Here is a 22933-nt window from a genome sequence, read left to right as displayed (position 1 = left end):
CTGACTTCTCAGCTAGAAATACTGCCTTTTGCTTGTATGTGTGTGGATTACAAGCTCGGTGATGATTTGCCCTCTAAAATTCCCGTCAAAGTGTTGGATAATTCTGGGAAGCATGGTGTTGTTGATATCCATGTTGAATATGTCAATAAGCCGCAAGTTTGTACTGGTTGTAAAGCTCTTGGGCATACAGTAGCTTCTTGCCCTGTTACTCAAAGGATTTGGGTGCAAAAGCGGGCTCCTTCAGCCCCTCCTGGGGTTCAGGTGACTTTGAATGAGGACCGCATTGATGCTGTGAAGCCTGTGTTGTCTACTGGTTTGGACCAGTCCCCTGTTCCTTCAGCGATTAATGAAAATACTTCTGGACCTGTGGTAGATGAACAACCTTGGCAATCTGTCTCCAAAAAGCATAGTTTTGCTCTCAAGCACGGCCCTACGTCGTCTTCCAGCCCCTTGTCATCTGGGAATAATTTTTCTAATGATTCCCCTCCTGTTAGCGAGGCATTCAAAAATTTGCGTAAAGTTGACGAGTTGGACCAATCTTTAGGTCCTCGTTTATCTAAAGCACAAAGAAAGCGGTTGAAACACTCTCCTGGGAAGGTTCCTCCATCCCCTCCATCTGTTTAATGAATATTTGCGCTTTTAACATTAGGGGTCTTAATAATAAAAAGTCCTATGTCAAGGACTTTATTGCATCGAATAAATTTTCTTTGTGTGCTGTGCTTGAAACTCATGTTTCTGCTACCTCTGCTAATTCTATTAGTAAGTTTATTAGTCCTGAATTTTCTTGGATTTTTAATTATGAGCATCATCCCAATGGTCGTATTTGGGTAGGGTATGATTGCGCGATTTGGAAACTTGATGATGTTACTAAGACCAGCCAGCATATTTCCTGTAAAGCCACTGCATTGTCTTCGGGGAATAGTTTCTTTATTTCCTTTATTTATGGGTCTAATTGTATTTTGGAGCGTAAAATTCTTTGGCAGAATCTCCGTGAATTTGGGAATCTAACTGGGGAATCTGCCTGGTCTCTGTTGGGTGATTTTAATGTTACTTGTGGGCCTGATGAGTGTAGTAATGGGGGTAGATGGACTGCTGCTATGTATGAGTTTAGAGATTTCCTTATCGGTGCTGAAGTCACCGATCTTCGAAGCACTGGGGCTGTCTTTACTTGGTGGGACTGCAATTTGTCGAATCCTTTATTCAAGAAGCTTGATAGATGTCTTGTTAATGCAGCTTGGCTTGACTTGTTCCCGTTGTCTCAAGTTTGTTTCTTGGCAAGGGGTATTTCAGATCATAATCCGGTTTCTTTAAGCTTGGGGTTGCCTCTCGAAAGGGTCTTCAAGCCCTTCCAATTTTTTCAGCACTTGGTGAATGACCCGAGCTTTCTTTCTGAGGTTGCTACTGCTTGGCAGGGTAATTTTATTGGTAATCCTTGGCAGATTTTCTCTTCCAAGTTGAAAAAAGTTAAAGAGGCCATGAGGAAGCTCAATCAGAATAGAGGAAATGTTCATTTGAAAGTCCAGGCAGCTAAATTTGCTCTCTCTCAGTTTCAAAGTCAGTTACCTGCTATTCCCTCCCATTCTCTTCTTCTAGAGGAAGATTCTCTGATCGCTGCTCTTCAGGATGCTTTTATAGAGGAGGAAGTGTTCCTGAAACAAAAATCCAGGATCTCCTGGTTAAACTTGGGTGATTCTAACAGTGGTTTCTTCTTCAAATCCTGCAGATTGAGGTGGAACAGTAATAAGATTCTTAGTTTGGAAGACAGAAACGGGAATTTATGTACCTCTCATAGTGCAATCTCTCAGGAGGCTGTTTCGTATTATAGTGATCTTTTTGGGAGTTCTGGTCAAGTTTTGGAGATCCCAGATGACATCTCTTTGCCTTCTTTGTCCTCTGTCCAGCATGATTTTCTTATGCGTCCTTATTCTGCTGAGGATGTGCTTAAGGTAGTCAGGAGTATGCCGAGTAATAAATCACCCGGTCCGGATGGTTTCACTAAAGAGTTCTTTCTTGCAGCTTGGAGTATTGTTGGAGCTGATTTCACAAATGCTGTTCTTTACTTTTTTCGCACTAATAACCTCCCCAGAATTATTAGTGCCTCTGCAATCACTCTTGTTCCGAAGCACAAGAATGCAAATAAGATGGTGGATTTTCGCCCTATTGCCTGCTGTAACTTTGTTTATAAATGTATTAGCAAGCTGATCGCTAATCGGCTGAAGTTGGTAATCCCCTCTCTAATTTCTGCTAACCAGTCAGCTTTCGTCTCCAAAAGACTTATTGGTGATAAAACCTGTGTGCAGTCTTGTATGATCTCAGTTAAGATTAATGGGTCGCTTGAGGGTTTTTTTAAAGCTTCTGCCGGTTTGAGACAGGGGGACCCCATCTCCCCCTATCTTTTTGTTATTTGTATGGAGGTCCTTTCTGTCTACTTAAGTAATTTGGAGAATAGACCTGATTTTAAGTTTCACTGGAAATGTAAAGCTAGTTCTCTCACTCACCTCATGTTTGCCGACGATGTCTTACTATTCTGTAATGGGGATATTGAATCTGTGAAGGCTTTACTATCGGCAGTTCAAAGCTTCCAGGACGTCTCTGGACTGGTGATAAATAAAAATAAAAGCCTCATCTTTTTATCCAGTGTCCGTGATGATGAGCTCTCCGCTATTATTAATGCCTCTGGCCTTCAAAGAGGTACGCTTCCTGTTAAGTATTTGGGGCTCCCTTTAATTACCTCGAAGCTATCTGCTCGGGACTGTTCTCCTCTCATTATGCGGATTCGAGATCAAATTGACTGCTGGGCTAGTTCTTGTTTGAATCATGCTGGGAGATTACAGTTGCTTAAGTCAGTGCTGTTTGGTATTCAAGCTCATTGGTCTAATCATCTATTTCTTCCTAAGCACATTTTGAAGAGTGTTCAATCGTATTTTCTCAGATTTTTGTGGGGTGGTTCTACTTCTTCCAACAAGCAGGTGAAAGTCTCTTGGAGTGAATGTTGCAAATCTCTCGATGAGGGGGGATTGGGTATTAAGGATCCGCTGCAATGGAATAAAGCTGCTTTCTTGTTTCAGTTATGGCGGTTGATCAATGCTCACAGAAGGTCTTCTTTATGGATTGATTGGGTTCATAATACTTGGTTGCGGAATAAATCCATTTGGACTTTCTCAGTTCCTGCTTCGGCTTCTTGGTGTTTAAAAAAGATGCTTCTCCTCAGGCCAATTGCTCTTCGGTTTTTGAATTATTCAGTTGGCAAGCAGTCCAGTTTCTTCTTCTGGCATGACCCCTGGATTGATAATGTGCCTTTATTGCAAAAATACGACCCTATTCTGGTTTCGATTATGGAATCTTCTCGGATGGCAAAGATCTCGGAATTTATTTCCAACGATTCCTGGGCTCTCCCAGCATCTAATCACCTCTGGGCTGTTGAGGTGAAGCGTAAAGTGCTGCAAGTCCCCTTGGCTGATTCTGATAATATTCATTGGCAGACTTTCTCGTTTAATGATGTTAAGGTAGCAACTATTTGGCACTCTATTAGGCCTCCTGAAAGCTCCCCTCCCTGGATCAATGCGGTGTGGCACCCGTTGCGTATTCATAAGTGCACTTTTATTTTTTGGTTGGCGTTAAAAGATAGATTGCTCACTAAGGAAAGGATGGACTTATTTGGTATGACTACAGACCTTAGGTGTTGCTTCTGCTCCAATGCTATTGAGACTGTCTCGCACTTATTTGGCAGTTGTGCTTTTGCTACTTCTATTATTTCAGACCCTTATTTTGCTTTGGTTGGTGACTGGTCTTGCTATCAAAATGGAATATTCACTACTGGTAGCAGCTCGAGCTTAATGAAAAGACACATGACGTATCTTTTTCTTGCAGTGAGTGTCTATTTTATTTGGAAGGAACGAAATGAGCGGGTACATACCCCTGGTCATGCTTTATCGCCTGGTACCATTAGGATGCTTGTGAAGCGCACTATTCGAGAGAAGCTTTGTTCGAATGAGAGATTTAAAAAAGCTGCTGCTAAGGACCGTAGTTTAATTCTAGCTCTGTATTAGCTTTGCTTTTTAGTTATTTATAGTGTAGTGCGTTGTAGTGCTTAGCTGTGTTGGCTTTGTGTTTGGCTGGTCTTAGCCTTTTGTTTCTTGTTTGGGCTCAGCCCCCCCTCTTGTAAATTCTTTTAGTCTCTATAAAATTCCTATTTAGCAAAAAAAAAAAAAAAAAAAAAAAAAAAAGTTGTTTCCAACTTCAATCGAGTCAATAATGAAGCTACAAGTTGTTTCCGAGCTCAAACGAGTCAAAAATGAAACATCAATTTCATTCCAATTTCAAATAACCCAAAATCAGGCTAAAGTTGTTTCCAACTTCAATCGAGTCAATAATGAAGCTAGAAGTTGTTTCCAGACTCAAACGAGTCAAGAATGAAACTAAAAGTTGTTTCCAACTTTGAACAATAAAAAATGAAGCTACAAGTTGTTTTCAACTTCAAACAAGTCTGAAATGAAGCTACAAGGTGTTTCCAAATTCAATCGAGTTAATAATTAAGCTACAAGTTGTTTCCAGGCTCAAACGAGTCAAGAATGAAACTAAAAGTTGCTTCCAACTTTGAACAACCAAAAATGGAGTTACAAGTTGGTGTCAACTTCAAACGAGTGGGATGAAGCTACAAGTTGTTTTCAACTTCAATCGACTCAATAATGAAGCTACAAGTTGTTTTTTTATTTGCTAAATGAAGCTACAAGTTGTTTCCGGGCTCAAAGAGTCAATAATGAAACTAAAAGTTTCTTCCAACTTTGAGCAACCAAAAATGGAGTTACAAGTTGTTTTCAACTTCAAACGAATGTGAATGACACTACAAGTTGTTTCCAACTTCAATCGAGTCAATAATTAAGCTACAAGTTGTTTCCGAGCTCAAACGAGTCAAAAATGAAACTTCAATTTCATTCCAATTTCAAATAACCCAAAATCAAGTTAAAGTTGTTTCCAACTTCAAATGAGTCTGGAATGAAGCTACAAGTTGTTTCCAACATCAATCGACTCAATAATGAAGCTACAAGTTGTTTCTAGACTCAAACGAGTCAAGAATGAAATTGAAAGTTGCTTCCAACTTTGAACAACCAAAAATGAAGTTACAAGATGTTTTCAACTTTAAACGACTCTGGAATGAAGCTACAAGTTGTTTCCAACTGCAATCGACTCAATAATGAAGGTACAAGTTTTTTCCGGGCTCAAACGAATTAAGAATAAAACTACAAGTTCATTTCAATTTCAAACAACCAAAAATGAAGCTACAAGTTGTTTCCAAATTGAAACGAGTCTGGAATGAAGCTACAAGGTGTTTCCAACTTCAATCGAGTCAATAATGAAGCTACAAGTTGTTTCCGGGCTCAAACGAGTGAAGAATGGAACTAAAAGGTATTTCCAACTTCAAAAAACCGAAAATGAAGCTAAAGTTGTTTTCAACTTCAAACAAGTCTGAAATGAAGCTACAAGGTGTTTCCAAATTCAATCGAGTCAATAATTAAGCTACAAGTTGTTTCCAGGCTCAAACGAGTCAAGAATGACACTAAAAGTTGTTTCCAACTTTGAACAATCAAAAATGGAGTTACAAGTTGGTTTCAACTTCAAACGAGTGGGAATGAAGCTACAAGTTGTTTTCAACTTCAATCGAGTCAATAATGAAGCTACAAGTTTTTTTTTTTTTGCTAAATGAAGCGATAAGTTGTTTCCGCGCTCAAAGAGTAAATAATGAAACTAAAAGTTGCTTCCAACTTTGAGCAACCAAAAATCGAGTTACAAGTTGTTTTCAACTTCAAACGAATATGAATGAAGCTACAAGTTGTTTCCAACTTCAATCGAGTCAATAATGAAGCTACAAGTTGTTTCCGAGCTCAAACGAGTCAAAAATGAAACATCAATTTCATTCCAATTTCAAATAACCCAAAATCAGGCTAAAGTTGTTTCCAACTTCAATCGAGTCAATAATGAAGCTAGAAGTTGTTTCCAGACTCAAACGAGTCAAGAATGAAACTAAAAGTTGTTTCCAACTTTGAACAATAAAAAATGAAGCTACAAGTTGTTTTCAACTTCAAACAAGTCTGAAATGAAGCTACAAGGTGTTTCCAAATTCAATCGAGTCAATAATTAAGCTACAAGTTGTTTCCAGGCTCAAACGAGTCAAGAATGAAACTAAAAGTTGCTTCCAACTTTGAACAACCAAAAATGGAGTTACAAGTTGGTGTCAACTTCAAACGAGTGGAATGAAGCTACAAGTTGTTTTCAACTTCAATCGAGTCAATAATGAAGCTACAAGTTGTTTTTTTATTTGCTAAATGAAGCTACAAGTTGTTTCCGGGCTCAAAGAGTCAATAATGAAACTAAAAGTTTCTTCCAACTTTGAGCAACCAAAAATGGAGTTACAAGTTGTTTTCAACTTCAAACGAATGTGAATGAAGCTACAAGTTGTTTCCAACTTCAATCGATTCAATAATTAAGCTACAAGTTGTTTCCGAGCTCAAACGAGTCAAAAATGAAACTTTAATTTCATTCCAATTTCAAATAACCCAAAATCAAGCTACAGTTGTTTCCAACTTCAAATGAGTCTTCAAACGAGTGAAGAATGGAACTAAAAGGTATTTCCAACTTCAAAAAACCGAAAATGAAGCTAAAGTTGTTTTCAACTTCAAATGAGTCTGAAATGAAGCTACAAGTTGTTTTCTATTTCAATCGAGTCAATAATGAAGCTACAAGTTGTTTCCGGACTCAAACGAGTCAAGAATGAAACTAAAAGTTGCTTCCAACTTTGAACAACCAAAAATGGAGTTACAAGTTGGTTTCAACTTCAAACGAGTGGGAATGAAGCTACATGTTGTTTCCAACATCAATCGACTCAATAATGAAGCTACAAGTTGTTTCTAGACTCAAACGAGTCAAGAATGAAACTGAAAGTTGCTTCCAACTTTGAACAACCAAAAATGAAGTTACAAGATGTTTTCAACTTTAAACGACTCTGGAATGAAGCTACAAGTTGTTTCCAACTGCAATCGACTCAATAATGAAGGTACAAGTTTTTTCCGGGCTCAAACGAATTAAGAATAAAACTACAAGTTCATTTCAATTTCAAACAACCAAAAATGAAGCTACAAGTTGTTTCCAAATTGAAACGAGTCTGGAATGAAGCTACAAGGTGTTTCCAACTTCAATCGAGTCAATAATGAAGCTACAAGTTGTTTCCGGGCTCAAACGAGTGAAGAATGGAACTAAAAGGTATTTCCAACTTCAAAAAACCGAAAATGAAGCTAAAGTTGTTTTCAACTTCAAACAAGTCTGAAATGAAGCTACAAGGTGTTTCCAAATTCAATCGAGTCAATAATTAAGCTACAAGTTGTTTCCAGGCTCAAACGAGTCAAGAATGACACTAAAAGTTGTTTCCAACTTTGAACAATCAAAAATGGAGTTACAAGTTGGTTTCAACTTCAAACGAGTGGGAATGAAGCTACAAGTTGTTTTCAACTTCAATCGAGTCAATAATGAAGCTACAAGTTGTTTTTTTTTTTTGCTAAATGAAGCGATAAGTTGTTTCCGCGCTCAAAGAGTAAATAATGAAACTAAAAGTTGCTTCCTACTTTGAGCAACCAAAAATCGAGTTACAAGTTGTTTTCAACTTCAAACGAATATGAATGAAGCTACAAGTTGTTTCCAACTTCAATCGAGTCAATAATGAAGCTACAAGTTGTTTCCGAGCTCAAACGAGTCAAAAATGAAACATCAATTTCATTCCAATTTCAAATAACCCAAAATCAGGCTAAAGTTGTTTCCAACTTCAATCGAGTCAATAATGAAGCTAGAAGTTGTTTCCAGACTCAAACGAGTCAAGAATGAAACTAAAAGTTGTTTCCAACTTTGAACAATAAAAAATGAAGCTACAAGTTGTTTTCAACTTCAAACAAGTCTGAAATGAAGCTACAAGGTGTTTCCAAATTCAATCGAGTTAATAATTAAGCTACAAGTTGTTTCCAGGCTCAAACGAGTCAAGAATGAAACTAAAAGTTGCTTCCAACTTTGAACAACCAAAAATGGAGTTACAAGTTGGTGTCAACTTCAAACGAGTGGGATGAAGCTACAAGTTGTTTTCAACTTCAATCGACTCAATAATGAAGCTACAAGTTGTTTTTTTATTTGCTAAATGAAGCTACAAGTTGTTTCCGGGCTCAAAGAGTCAATAATGAAACTAAAAGTTTCTTCCAACTTTGAGCAACCAAAAATGGAGTTACAAGTTGTTTTCAACTTCAAACGAATGTGAATGACACTACAAGTTGTTTCCAACTTCAATCGAGTCAATAATTAAGCTACAAGTTGTTTCCGAGCTCAAACGAGTCAAAAATGAAACTTCAATTTCATTCCAATTTCAAATAACCCAAAATCAAGTTAAAGTTGTTTCCAACTTCAAATGAGTCTGGAATGAAGCTACAAGTTGTTTCCAACATCAATCGACTCAATAATGAAGCTACAAGTTGTTTCTAGACTCAAACGAGTCAAGAATGAAATTGAAAGTTGCTTCCAACTTTGAACAACCAAAAATGAAGTTACAAGATGTTTTCAACTTTAAACGACTCTGGAATGAAGCTACAAGTTGTTTCCAACTGCAATCGACTCAATAATGAAGGTACAAGTTTTTTCCGGGCTCAAACGAATTAAGAATAAAACTACAAGTTCATTTCAATTTCAAACAACCAAAAATGAAGCTACAAGTTGTTTCCAAATTGAAACGAGTCTGGAATGAAGCTACAAGGTGTTTCCAACTTCAATCGAGTCAATAATGAAGCTACAAGTTGTTTCCGGGCTCAAACGAGTGAAGAATGGAACTAAAAGGTATTTCCAACTTCAAAAAACCGAAAATGAAGCTAAAGTTGTTTTCAACTTCAAACAAGTCTGAAATGAAGCTACAAGGTGTTTCCAAATTCAATCGAGTCAATAATTAAGCTACAAGTTGTTTCCAGGCTCAAACGAGTCAAGAATGACACTAAAAGTTGTTTCCAACTTTGAACAATCAAAAATGGAGTTACAAGTTGGTTTCAACTTCAAACGAGTGGGAATGAAGCTACAAGTTGTTTTCAACTTCAATCGAGTCAATAATGAAGCTACAAGTTTTTTTTTTTTTGCTAAATGAAGCGATAAGTTGTTTCCGCGCTCAAAGAGTAAATAATGAAACTAAAAGTTGCTTCCAACTTTGAGCAACCAAAAATCGAGTTACAAGTTGTTTTCAACTTCAAACGAATATGAATGAAGCTACAAGTTGTTTCCAACTTCAATCGAGTCAATAATGAAGCTACAAGTTGTTTCCGAGCTCAAACGAGTCAAAAATGAAACATCAATTTCATTCCAATTTCAAATAACCCAAAATCAGGCTAAAGTTGTTTCCAACTTCAATCGAGTCAATAATGAAGCTAGAAGTTGTTTCCAGACTCAAACGAGTCAAGAATGAAACTAAAAGTTGTTTCCAACTTTGAACAATAAAAAATGAAGCTACAAGTTGTTTTCAACTTCAAACAAGTCTGAAATGAAGCTACAAGGTGTTTCCAAATTCAATCGAGTCAATAATTAAGCTACAAGTTGTTTCCAGGCTCAAACGAGTCAAGAATGAAACTAAAAGTTGCTTCCAACTTTGAACAACCAAAAATGGAGTTACAAGTTGGTGTCAACTTCAAACGAGTGGAATGAAGCTACAAGTTGTTTTCAACTTCAATCGAGTCAATAATGAAGCTACAAGTTGTTTTTTTATTTGCTAAATGAAGCTACAAGTTGTTTCCGGGCTCAAAGAGTCAATAATGAAACTAAAAGTTTCTTCCAACTTTGAGCAACCAAAAATGGAGTTACAAGTTGTTTTCAACTTCAAACGAATGTGAATGAAGCTACAAGTTGTTTCCAACTTCAATCGATTCAATAATTAAGCTACAAGTTGTTTCCGAGCTCAAACGAGTCAAAAATGAAACTTTAATTTCATTCCAATTTCAAATAACCCAAAATCAAGCTACAGTTGTTTCCAACTTCAAATGAGTCTTCAAACGAGTGAAGAATGGAACTAAAAGGTATTTCCAACTTCAAAAAACCGAAAATGAAGCTAAAGTTGTTTTCAACTTCAAATGAGTCTGAAATGAAGCTACAAGTTGTTTTCTATTTCAATCGAGTCAATAATGAAGCTACAAGTTGTTTCCGGACTCAAACGAGTCAAGAATGAAACTAAAAGTTGCTTCCAACTTTGAACAACCAAAAATGGAGTTACAAGTTGGTTTCAACTTCAAACGAGTGGGAATGAAGCTACATGTTGTTTCCAACATCAATCGACTCAATAATGAAGCTACAAGTTGTTTCTAGACTCAAACGAGTCAAGAATGAAACTGAAAGTTGCTTCCAACTTTGAACAACCAAAAATGAAGTTACAAGATGTTTTCAACTTTAAACGACTCTGGAATGAAGCTACAAGTTGTTTCCAACTGCAATCGACTCAATAATGAAGGTACAAGTTTTTTCCGGGCTCAAACGAATTAAGAATAAAACTACAAGTTCATTTCAATTTCAAACAACCAAAAATGAAGCTACAAGTTGTTTCCAAATTGAAACGAGTCTGGAATGAAGCTACAAGGTGTTTCCAACTTCAATCGAGTCAATAATGAAGCTACAAGTTGTTTCCGGGCTCAAACGAGTGAAGAATGGAACTAAAAGGTATTTCCAACTTCAAAAAACCGAAAATGAAGCTAAAGTTGTTTTCAACTTCAAACAAGTCTGAAATGAAGCTACAAGGTGTTTCCAAATTCAATCGAGTCAATAATTAAGCTACAAGTTGTTTCCAGGCTCAAACGAGTCAAGAATGACACTAAAAGTTGTTTCCAACTTTGAACAATCAAAAATGGAGTTACAAGTTGGTTTCAACTTCAAACGAGTGGGAATGAAGCTACAAGTTGTTTTCAACTTCAATCGAGTCAATAATGAAGCTACAAGTTGTTTTTTTTTTTGCTAAATGAAGCGATAAGTTGTTTCCGCGCTCAAAGAGTAAATAATGAAACTAAAAGTTGCTTCCTACTTTGAGCAACCAAAAATCGAGTTACAAGTTGTTTTCAACTTCAAACGAATATTAATGAAGCTACAAGTTGTTTCCAACTTCAATCGAGTCAATAATGAAGCTACAAGTTGTTTCCGAGCTCGAACGAGTCAAAAATGAAACATCAATTTCATTCCAATTTCAAATAACCCAAAATCAGGCTAAAGTTGTTTCCAACTTCAATCGAGTCAATAATGAAGCTAGAAGTTGTTTCCAGACTCAAACGAGTCAAGAATGAAACTAAAAGTTGTTTCCAACTTTGAACAATAAAAAATGAAGCTACAAGTTGTTTTCAACTTCAAACAAGTCTGAAATGAAGCTACAAGGTGTTTCCAAATTCAATCGAGTTAATAATTAAGCTACAAGTTGTTTCCAGGCTCAAACGAGTCAAGAATGAAACTAAAAGTTGCTTCCAACTTTGAACAACCAAAAATGGAGTTACAAGTTGGTGTCAACTTCAAACGAGTGGGATGAAGCTACAAGTTGTTTTCAACTTCAATCGACTCAATAATGAAGCTACAAGTTGTTTTTTTATTTGCTAAATGAAGCTACAAGTTGTTTCCGGGCTCAAAGAGTCAATAATGAAACTAAAAGTTTCTTCCAACTTTGAGCAACCAAAAATGGAGTTACAAGTTGTTTTCAACTTCAAACGAATGTGAATGACACTACAAGTTGTTTCCAACTTCAATCGAGTCAATAATTAAGCTACAAGTTGTTTCCGAGCTCAAACGAGTCAAAAATGAAACTTCAATTTCATTCCAATTTCAAATAACCCAAAATCAAGTTAAAGTTGTTTCCAACTTCAAATGAGTCTGGAATGAAGCTACAAGTTGTTTCCAACATCAATCGACTCAATAATGAAGCTACAAGTTGTTTCTAGACTCAAACGAGTCAAGAATGAAACTGAAAGTTGCTTCCAACTTTGAACAACCAAAAATGAAGTTACAAGATGTTTTCAACTTTAAACGACTCTGGAATGAAGCTACAAGTTGTTTCCAACTGCAATCGACTCAATAATGAAGGTACAAGTTTTTTCCGGGCTCAAACGAATTAAGAATAAAACTACAAGTTCATTTCAATTTCAAACAACCAAAAATGAAGCTACAAGTTGTTTCCAAATTGAAACGAGTCTGGAATGAAGCTACAAGGTGTTTCCAACTTCAATCGAGTCAATAATGAAGCTACAAGTTGTTTCCGGGCTCAAACGAGTGAAGAATGGAACTAAAAGGTATTTCCAACTTCAAAAAACCGAAAATGAAGCTAAAGTTGTTTTCAACTTCAAACAAGTCTGAAATGAAGCTACAAGGTGTTTCCAAATTCAATCGAGTCAATAATTAAGCTACAAGTTGTTTCCAGGCTCAAACGAGTCAAGAATGACACTAAAAGTTGTTTCCAACTTTGAACAATCAAAAATGGAGTTACAAGTTGGTTTCAACTTCAAACGAGTGGGAATGAAGCTACAAGTTGTTTTCAACTTCAATCGAGTCAATAATGAAGCTACAAGTTGTTTTTTTTTTTGCTAAATGAAGCGATAAGTTGTTTCCGCGCTCAAAGAGTAAATAATGAAACTAAAAGTTGCTTCCAACTTTGAGCAACCAAAAATCGAGTTACAAGTTGTTTTCAACTTCAAACGAATATGAATGAAGCTACAAGTTGTTTCCAACTTCAATCGAGTCAATAATGAAGCTACAAGTTGTTTCCGAGCTCAAACGAGTCAAAAATGAAACATCAATTTCATTCCAATTTCAAATAACCCAAAATCAGGCTAAAGTTGTTTCCAACTTCAATCGAGTCAATAATGAAGCTAGAAGTTGTTTCCAGACTCAAACGAGTCAAGAATGAAACTAAAAGTTGTTTCCAACTTTGAACAATAAAAAATGAAGCTACAAGTTGTTTTCAACTTCAAACAAGTCTGAAATGAAGCTACAAGGTGTTTCCAAATTCAATCGAGTTAATAATTAAGCTACAAGTTGTTTCCAGGCTCAAACGAGTCAAGAATGAAACTAAAAGTTGCTTCCAACTTTGAACAACCAAAAATGGAGTTACAAGTTGGTGTCAACTTCAAACGAGTGGGATGAAGCTACAAGTTGTTTTCAACTTCAATCGACTCAATAATGAAGCTACAAGTTGTTTTTTTATTTGCTAAATGAAGCTACAAGTTGTTTCCGGGCTCAAAGAGTCAATAATGAAACTAAAAGTTTCTTCCAACTTTGAGCAACCAAAAATGGAGTTACAAGTTGTTTTCAACTTCAAACGAATGTGAATGACACTACAAGTTGTTTCCAACTTCAATCGAGTCAATAATTAAGCTACAAGTTGTTTCCGAGCTCAAACGAGTCAAAAATGAAACTTCAATTTCATTCCAATTTCAAATAACCCAAAATCAAGTTAAAGTTGTTTCCAACTTCAAATGAGTCTGGAATGAAGCTACAAGTTGTTTCCAACATCAATCGACTCAATAATGAAGCTACAAGTTGTTTCTAGACTCAAACGAGTCAAGAATGAAACTGAAAGTTGCTTCCAACTTTGAACAACCAAAAATGAAGTTACAAGATGTTTTCAACTTTAAACGACTCTGGAATGAAGCTACAAGTTGTTTCCAACTGCAATCGACTCAATAATGAAGGTACAAGTTTTTTCCGGGCTCAAACGAATTAAGAATAAAACTACAAGTTCATTTCAATTTCAAACAACCAAAAATGAAGCTACAAGTTGTTTCCAAATTGAAACGAGTCTGGAATGAAGCTACAAGGTGTTTCCAACTTCAATCGAGTCAATAATGAAGCTACAAGTTGTTTCCGGGCTCAAACGAGTGAAGAATGGAACTAAAAGGTATTTCCAACTTCAAAAAACCGAAAATGAAGCTAAAGTTGTTTTCAACTTCAAACAAGTCTGAAATGAAGCTACAAGGTGTTTCCAAATTCAATCGAGTCAATAATTAAGCTACAAGTTGTTTCCAGGCTCAAACGAGTCAAGAATGACACTAAAAGTTGTTTCCAACTTTGAACAATCAAAAATGGAGTTACAAGTTGGTTTCAACTTCAAACGAGTGGGAATGAAGCTACAAGTTGTTTTCAACTTCAATCGAGTCAATAATGAAGCTACAAGTTGTTTTTTTTTTTGCTAAATGAAGCGATAAGTTGTTTCCGCGCTCAAAGAGTAAATAATGAAACTAAAAGTTGCTTCCAACTTTGAGCAACCAAAAATCGAGTTACAAGTTGTTTTCAACTTCAAACGAATATGAATGAAGCTACAAGTTGTTTCCAACTTCAATCGAGTCAATAATGAAGCTACAAGTTGTTTCCGAGCTCAAACGAGTCAAAAATGAAACATCAATTTCATTCCAATTTCAAATAACCCAAAATCAGGCTAAAGTTGTTTCCAACTTCAATCGAGTCAATAATGAAGCTAGAAGTTGTTTCCAGACTCAAACGAGTCAAGAATGAAACTAAAAGTTGTTTCCAACTTTGAACAATAAAAAATGAAGCTACAAGTTGTTTTCAACTTCAAACAAGTCTGAAATGAAGCTACAAGGTGTTTCCAAATTCAATCGAGTTAATAATTAAGCTACAAGTTGTTTCCAGGCTCAAACGAGTCAAGAATGAAACTAAAAGTTGCTTCCAACTTTGAACAACCAAAAATGGAGTTACAAGTTGGTGTCAACTTCAAACGAGTGGGATGAAGCTACAAGTTGTTTTCAACTTCAATCGACTCAATAATGAAGCTACAAGTTGTTTTTTTATTTGCTAAATGAAGCTACAAGTTGTTTCCGGGCTCAAAGAGTCAATAATGAAACTAAAAGTTTCTTCCAACTTTGAGCAACCAAAAATGGAGTTACAAGTTGTTTTCAACTTCAAACGAATGTGAATGACACTACAAGTTGTTTCCAACTTCAATCGAGTCAATAATTAAGCTACAAGTTGTTTCCGAGCTCAAACGAGTCAAAAATGAAACTTCAATTTCATTCCAATTTCAAATAACCCAAAATCAAGTTAAAGTTGTTTCCAACTTCAAATGAGTCTGGAATGAAGCTACAAGTTGTTTCCAACATCAATCGACTCAATAATGAAGCTACAAGTTGTTTCTAGACTCAAACGAGTCAAGAATGAAACTGAAAGTTGCTTCCAACTTTGAACAACCAAAAATGAAGTTACAAGATGTTTTCAACTTTAAACGACTCTGGAATGAAGCTACAAGTTGTTTCCAACTGCAATCGACTCAATAATGAAGGTACAAGTTTTTTCCGGGCTCAAACGAATTAAGAATAAAACTACAAGTTCATTTCAATTTCAAACAACCAAAAATGAAGCTACAAGTTGTTTCCAAATTGAAACGAGTCTGGAATGAAGCTACAAGGTGTTTCCAACTTCAATCGAGTCAATAATGAAGCTACAAGTTGTTTCCGGGCTCAAACGAGTGAAGAATGGAACTAAAAGGTATTTCCAACTTCAAAAAACCGAAAATGAAGCTAAAGTTGTTTTCAACTTCAAACAAGTCTGAAATGAAGCTACAAGGTGTTTCCAAATTCAATCGAGTCAATAATTAAGCTACAAGTTGTTTCCAGGCTCAAACGAGTCAAGAATGACACTAAAAGTTGTTTCCAACTTTGAACAATCAAAAATGGAGTTACAAGTTGGTTTCAACTTCAAACGAGTGGGAATGAAGCTACAAGTTGTTTTCAACTTCAATCGAGTCAATAATGAAGCTACAAGTTGTTTTTTTTTTTTGCTAAATGAAGCGATAAGTTGTTTCCGCGCTCAAAGAGTAAATAATGAAACTAAAAGTTGCTTCCAACTTTGAGCAACCAAAAATCGAGTTACAAGTTGTTTTCAACTTCAAACGAATATAAATGAAGCTACAAGTTGTTTCCAACTTCAATCGAGTCAATAATGAAGCTACAAGTTGTTTCCGAGCTCAAACGAGTCAAAAATGAAACATCAATTTCATTCCAATTTCAAATAACCCAAAATCAGGCTAAAGTTGTTTCCAACTTCAATCGAGTCAATAATGAAGCTAGAAGTTGTTTCCAGACTCAAACGAGTCAAGAATGAAACTAAAAGTTGTTTCCAACTTTGAACAATAAAAAATGAAGCTACAAGTTGTTTTCAACTTCAAACAAGTCTGAAATGAAGCTACAAGGTGTTTCCAAATTCAATCGAGTTAATAATTAAGCTACAAGTTGTTTCCAGGCTCAAACGAGTCAAGAATGAAACTAAAAGTTGCTTCCAACTTTGAACAACCAAAAATGGAGTTACAAGTTGGTGTCAACTTCAAACGAGTGGGATGAAGCTACAAGTTGTTTTCAACTTCAATCGACTCAATAATGAAGCTACAAGTTGTTTTTTTATTTGCTAAATGAAGCTACAAGTTGTTTCCGGGCTCAAAGAGTCAATAATGAAACTAAAAGTTTCTTCCAACTTTGAGCAACCAAAAATGGAGTTACAAGTTGTTTTCAACTTCAAACGAATGTGAATGAAACTACAAGTTGTTTCCAACTTCAATCGAGTCAATAATTAAGCTACAAGTTGTTTCCGAGCTCAAACGAGTCAAAAATGAAACTTCAATTTCATTCCAATTTCAAATAACCCAAAATCAAGTTAAAGTTGTTTCCAACTTCAAATGAGTCTGGAATGAAGCTACAAGTTGTTTCCAACATCAATCGACTCAATAATGAAGCTACAAGTTGTTTCTAGACTCAAACGAGTCAAGAATGAAACTGAAAGTTGCTTCCAACTTTGAACAACCAAAAATGAAGTTACAAGATGTTTTCAACTTTAAACGACTCTGGAATGAAGCTACAAGTTGTTTCCAATTGCAATCGACTCAATAATGAAAGTACAAGTTTTTTCCGGGCTCAAACTAATTAAGAATAAAACTACAAGTTCATTTCAATTTCAAAGAACCAAAAATGAAGCTACAAGTTGTTTCCAAATTGAAACGAGTCTGGAATGAAGCTAGTTTCCAACTTCAATCGAGTCAATAATGAAGCTACAAGTTGTTTCCGGGCTCAAACGAGTGAAGAATGGAACTAAAAGGTATTTCCAACTTCAAAAAACCGAAAATGAAGCTAAAGTTGTTTTCAACTTCAAATGAGTCTGAAATGAAGCTACAAGTTGTTTTCTACTTCAATCGAGTCAATAATGAAGCTTCAAGTTGTTTCCGGACTAAAGTTGTTTCCAAAGCCTCAAAATGTTTCTCTCTCTAGACTTTTCCTCTCCCTTCTCTCTAGGATAGAACCTTCAAACCCTAACCCTAAATCAGCCGCCTTTCTTTCTTCTTCCTTTCTCACCTTAACCTCATTGTTCTCTCCTCTTCTCCCTTCCTTCACCTAAATTTCTTATATATATTATTCCATACACCTATTACTATGAGCTCCAATTGTGATTCAGATGGCTGCCCCATTGACCACGACGGAAACAAATTAGAGGATGGAGGTATTCAGTCGGGTGCTCCTTTTGCGGTTCGTGAGGATATCTTTCATGAGATTTTTTCTGGATCTGGTCAAGATAAGTCCACAAGCCATCTTGATGCTAACCCTCTTGGTGGATTTCGAATTAAGCCCAGCTCCTTGGATGGAGGAATCCCTTTTGTCGAAAATGTCACGGTGGAGGACTACTACTCTAGTGATGAGCCGTTGTCTCCTAAATCGGCTGTTAAGTTGTGCAAAAATGAGACTAGTGACACTATACATGCTATGCTTCGCACCTCTAAGCATGAGCGCGAGGCGCTTCTTGCTGCTAGGAGAAAGCTTGCCGACACTCTGAAATTTCTTCGCTCTAAAGGCTTCACAGAAGAACAAGTTATTGTTGCTCAGGGCAAGGATGGTATGGGGATGGGGATCCCTTCTCGTGATGATTTTGGGCTTCCTCTCCCTCATTCTGGATCTTCTAAGAGCTCCAAGAACCCTTTTGTGGATAAAATGAAAGAAAAGGCTGTTTCTGTTGATGCTGACACTGATATTTTGCCTCAACCGAACTCTGATGCTGCTAAACCCAAGCTTTGGTCCCAAGTTGTGAAGGAAGCCCCATCTACCTCTCCTAGTCCCTGCCTCTCTTATTTTCCTCCTCCTGAAGGGGATACAGTGCTTGCTCCTCCTGATGAGGCTCTGCGTAAAGGGATAGAAAGGTTGAAGTTTACTGTTGTGGGTTCTTTTTCCAAAGGTATTGTTCCTTTTCTTAGAGTTCAAGAATTTGCTAACAGTATTTGGAAAAATAGGGGTCTTGTTCATGTGGGTCAAAAGGACAATCGTACTTTTCTGTTTAAATTTGATTCGGATGTTGCTATGAATAACGCTTTGGCTCGAGGCACTTGGTATATTGATAGAAAACCTATGATTGTTCATTCTTGGGGTATGAATGTTAATTCTGTTAAGGAAATGTCGTTGTGGGTTCGTTTTGATAATTTTCCTGATAGCTACTGGACACCGGAGTGCTTAAGTCGTCTCGCCAGTGTGGTCGGCCCTCCTATTTGTGCAGATGCACTAACTTCGAATTTTGAAGTTCTGCCCTTTGCAAAGATTTGTGTCAAATACACTGTTGGTAATGATTTGCCTACTACTATTCCAGTAACAGTCCTTAATCCTTCTTCAGGCTGTAAAAGTGTTGAAAATGTGCTTGTTAGTTATCCTAATAAGCCTCTGTGTTGTACTGCTTGTAAAGCTTTAGGCCACTTGGTGGGCGCTTGTCCTACTGCTACTAGGATTTGGGTTAAGAAATCTGTCCCAGAAAACAGATCTCCCCCTGTTGCTGCAAATGTAGAGGATGTTCCTATTAAATCTGTGACCTCTGAAGTTCCAGTTGTGATCCCTGGAAACTCTAATCTTGCTACTCCTGCCAAGAATGGCATTCCTGTTGCTGAGGACTTATCAGATCTTTCTGCTACTCCATTGCAAACTTTTCAAAATCTCCGGCAAGTGGATGAAATAGATATGAAGAATGCAACACAGGCCACTGGCTCTGATGGTTTCCAACTCTCAAAGTCCAAACGGAAGAGACTAAAGAAATCTAAGGGGAAGTCCCCCTCTACTCTCTCTTAATTTCTATGCAGTTTGATCTTTGTACATATAATATTAGGGGGTTAAATAATAAACAAGCTTTTGTTAAGGATTTTATTGAGGTCAACAAGCTCTCTTTTATTGTGCTTCTTGAGACTCATGTTCAGGAGCCTAATGCTCTTCGTATTTCTAGATTTATTGGGCCTCATTTTTTGTGGATCTTCAACTATGATCATTGTAGTAATGGTCGTATCTGGATTGGCTTCAATCCAGCTTTTCGGAAGGTCCAGCAGCTTGCCAGCTCTGCACAACACTCTTCTTGTTCTATCTGCCATCTCAATTCGGGAGCTTCTTTTCTAGCCTCTTTCATTTATGCACTTAACTCTGTCTCTGAAAGGCACTTGCTGTGGGATGATCTCATTGCTTTTAAAGATCAATTTCTCTCTGACAAGGCTTGGTGTTTATCTGGGGATTTTAATGTGTGTAATGGCCCGTTGGAATCTACAAATGGTTCTCACTGGACCTCTGGTATGTCTCAATTTAAGGATTTTCTTAACACTGCTGAGCTTACTGATCTTAGAACTAGTGGTCAAACCTTTACTTGGTGGGATAGCAACCTGTCTTCACCTACGTTTAAAAGGCTTGATAGATGCTGTGTCAATGGTGATTGGCTATCTCAATTTCCTCTAGCTCAGGCCTCTGTCCTTCCACGTGGTATTTCTGACCATTGTCCTATTGCGATTACTCTTGGTTTGCATTTTGACAGAGTTCCGAAACCCTTCCAGTTTTTTAACCATCTGATTATGCACCCTGAGTTTCTTAAAACTGTCAAGCTTGCTTGGAACTTGGATATCTCTGGTAACCCCTGGTATGTGCTGACTTCTAAATTGAAGAGTACTAAGGTTGCTCTCAAGAATCTCAACTCCTGCAGTGGTACTGTGCACCTTAATGTCTCTGCAGCTCGTAATGCTTTGCTCAATTTTCAGAGTAATATGACTCTGCCTCCTTCTATGACAGAGCTTCATAATGAAAAATTGCTTATTGATTCTTTAAACAAGCAGTTATATGAGGAAGAGGTTTTTCTTAAGCAGAAGGCCCGGGTTAATTGGCTTAAGTGTGGGGTCTCTAACAATAAATTTTTCTTCAGATCTTGTAAAGGCAGATGGAACTGCAATAAAATCCTCCAAATCTCTGATTCTTCTGGTAACATTGCAACCTGTCACAAAGACATTGCAAGAATTGCTGTGGAGCATTTCTCTAATCTTTTTGGTCAGGCTCATCAGGTGTGCTCCTTTCCTGATAATATTTCTCTTCCTAGACTTGATGCCTCCCATTTTGATGTTTTATTGAAGCCTTATGACAGAGATGAGATCTTTAATACCTTGAAATATATGGCTAAAGGTAAGAGTCCTGGACCTGATGGTTACACTGTGGAATTCTATCTTGCTTCTTAGGAAATTGTGGGAGAAGATGTTTGTAATGCTATTCTATTTTTTTAATAGAGGTCTTTTGCCCAGAATTATTAATTCCACAGCTCTTACTCTTGTCCCTAAGTGTCAGACTCCTTCTTCTATGGATGATTTTAGGCCAATTGCTTGCTGCAATGTTCTTTATAAAGTCTGCTTTTGTTCCTGGGAGGAAAATTGGGGACAGCATTATGCTTGCTCAAGCTTTATTCAGGAATTATCACTTAAATTCTGGACCTTCCAGATGTGCCTTCAAGATTGACCTCAGGAAAGCATTTGACTCCATTAGTTGGAGTTTTATCAGCTCTGTTCTATCTTTAATGGGATTTCCTCCTGTTTTCAAGGACCTTATCATGACTTGTATTTTTGGCAGCATGTTATCAGTCAAAATTAATGGTGCCATAGAGGGTTTCTTTGCTGCAGGTTCTGGTCTTAGACAGGGGGATCCTTTATCCCCCTATTTGTTTGTCCTCTGTATGGAAATCTTAAGATCATGTCTGGAAAAGCACACTTCTTTGCCTGATTTTAAACACCATTGGCTTTCAAAGGACTTAAAGATTACCCACATCTCTTTTGCAGATGACATACTTATGTTCTGCCATGGAGATAGTGTCTCTGTTGACAGGCTCTTGGCTGGTCTTAATGAATTCTCTCATTGTTCTGGTATGAGAATTAATTCTGCAAAAAGTCAATTCTTTATTTCCAATGTTGATGATGGTCTTAAGCACCATATTCGTGTAAGCACTGGTTTTTCTGAGGGCTCCTTACCTGCTAAATATCTTGGCTTGCCACTGATCTCTACCAAGTTGTCCATGAGATGCTGTTTGCCTCTTATTGTTAGAGTCCAAAATCGTATTGATAGCTGGCTTAACACCTGCCTTAATCAAGCTGGTCGACTGCAATTAATCAAAGCTGTTCTATTTGGTCTCCAAGGTTACTGGTCTGCTCACTTACTTCTGCCAAAGTCTGTGCTTAAAAAGCTTCAATCATTATTTGTTAAATTCCTCTGGGGAGGTTCCTCTGATAATCATAAGGTTGTCAAGGTAAAATGGTCGGATTGCTGCTTTCCAAAAATTGAAGGAGGTCTGGGCTTATATGATCTTTGTCAATGGAACAATGCTGTATTTCTCTTTCATTTGTGGAGGATTACTCAGCCTGATAATAATTCCCTTTGGATTATGTGGTTCAAACGTACTTACCTCAAGCGTAGAGCATTCTGGACTATGGATTTCCCCAAGAATGCTCCTTGGTGCATTCGGAAAATCCTCCAACTCAGGCCTCTTGCCCTCAGATTTATCAATTATCATGTTGGAGCTTCTTCAAATTTTTTGCTTTGGCATGATCCTTGGGTAAATAATAAGCCTCTTCTCTCCTATTGTCACCCAGATGTCATCTCATCCTCTAACTCGAGACTATTTGATAAGGTTGCTTCTTTCATGTCTAACTCCTCTTGGCTCCTTCCTTCCTCTAATCACTTGGATGTTATTCAGTTGAGAAGTTTGATTGGAAGTATTCCAATTCACAGTCGAGATAGTATTACTTGGATGAACTCAGCTTCTATTAAAATCTCCTCCATTTGGCAGTGCATTCGCAGTATTTCAACAACCCCTCCTTGGATTATTGGTGTTTGGCATCAGTTTGCTATTCCTAAGTGTGCTTTTACCCTCTGGTTGGCTTTTAAAGAGCGCCTGCTCACCAAAGACAGAATGATCAAGTTCAATATGAATACTGATCTTGCTTGTATCTTCTGTAACCGTGCAATCGAAACTCACTCTCATCTATTTGGGTCCTTTGAGTTTATGACAGACATCCTTAATGCTTCCGCTTTTAATTTTACTGGAGTTTGGCAATCATATCTCAATGGACAATTTTTCCTTGGACCAATTCGTGGCATTAGGAAATATATTGGCCTGCTTTATCTTGCAATTTTTGTTTATTTACTTTGGCAAGAAAGGAACCTTCGAAGGCATGACCCTGGTCACAATTCTAGTGCTGCTTCCATCATTTTCAAGGTTAAACTCATGATGAAGGAAAAGCTCCATTCGAACAAAAAATTTAAATTAGCTCTGAAGAAAAATCCAAGTCTTGTACTTGACCTGTATTAATTTTCTGTAATAGGTTGTGTTGTTGAGCTGGCAAGCTTTTGTTGTCCTTGTCTTTAGTTTGTTTTACTTTAGCTGGTAGTTTTCTATCCTGGGGTATGCCCCTTGTAGGCTGTACTGGTTTTTCTCTTTTATAAAATTCTAATTTAGCAAAAAAAAAGAAGTTGTTTCCGGACTCAAACGAGTCAAGAATGAAACTAAAAGTTGCTTCCAACTTTGAACAACCAAAAATGGAGTTGCAAGTTGGTTTCAACTTCAAACGAGTGGGAATGAAGCTACAAGT

At 37.1% G+C, this 22933-nt stretch overlaps 2 protein-coding genes across 2 annotated transcripts; both read left to right on the top strand.

Moving 5' to 3' along the window:
- The first annotated feature begins 623 nt into the window (after positions 1-623).
- On the top strand, positions 624-4049 carry LOC108203691 (uncharacterized). Its single transcript, XM_017372760.1, has one exon. The coding sequence runs from the start codon at positions 624-626 to the stop codon at positions 4047-4049; it is 3426 nt and encodes a 1141-aa protein (XP_017228249.1).
- Positions 4050-20658: 16609 nt separating this feature from the next.
- LOC108203403 (uncharacterized) lies at positions 20659-22653 on the top strand. Its single transcript, XM_017372318.1, has one exon. The coding sequence runs from the start codon at positions 20659-20661 to the stop codon at positions 22651-22653; it is 1995 nt and encodes a 664-aa protein (XP_017227807.1).
- The last annotated feature ends 280 nt before the right edge of the window (positions 22654-22933 follow it).

The sequence above is a fragment of the Daucus carota genome, chromosome 4 (genome assembly GCF_001625215.2).
Source record: "Daucus carota subsp. sativus chromosome 4, DH1 v3.0, whole genome shotgun sequence".
NCBI lineage: Eukaryota > Viridiplantae > Streptophyta > Magnoliopsida > Apiales > Apiaceae > Daucus > Daucus carota.
The sequence above is the reverse complement of the archived record's forward strand: the minus strand, read 5'-3'. Positions and strand labels throughout refer to the sequence as shown.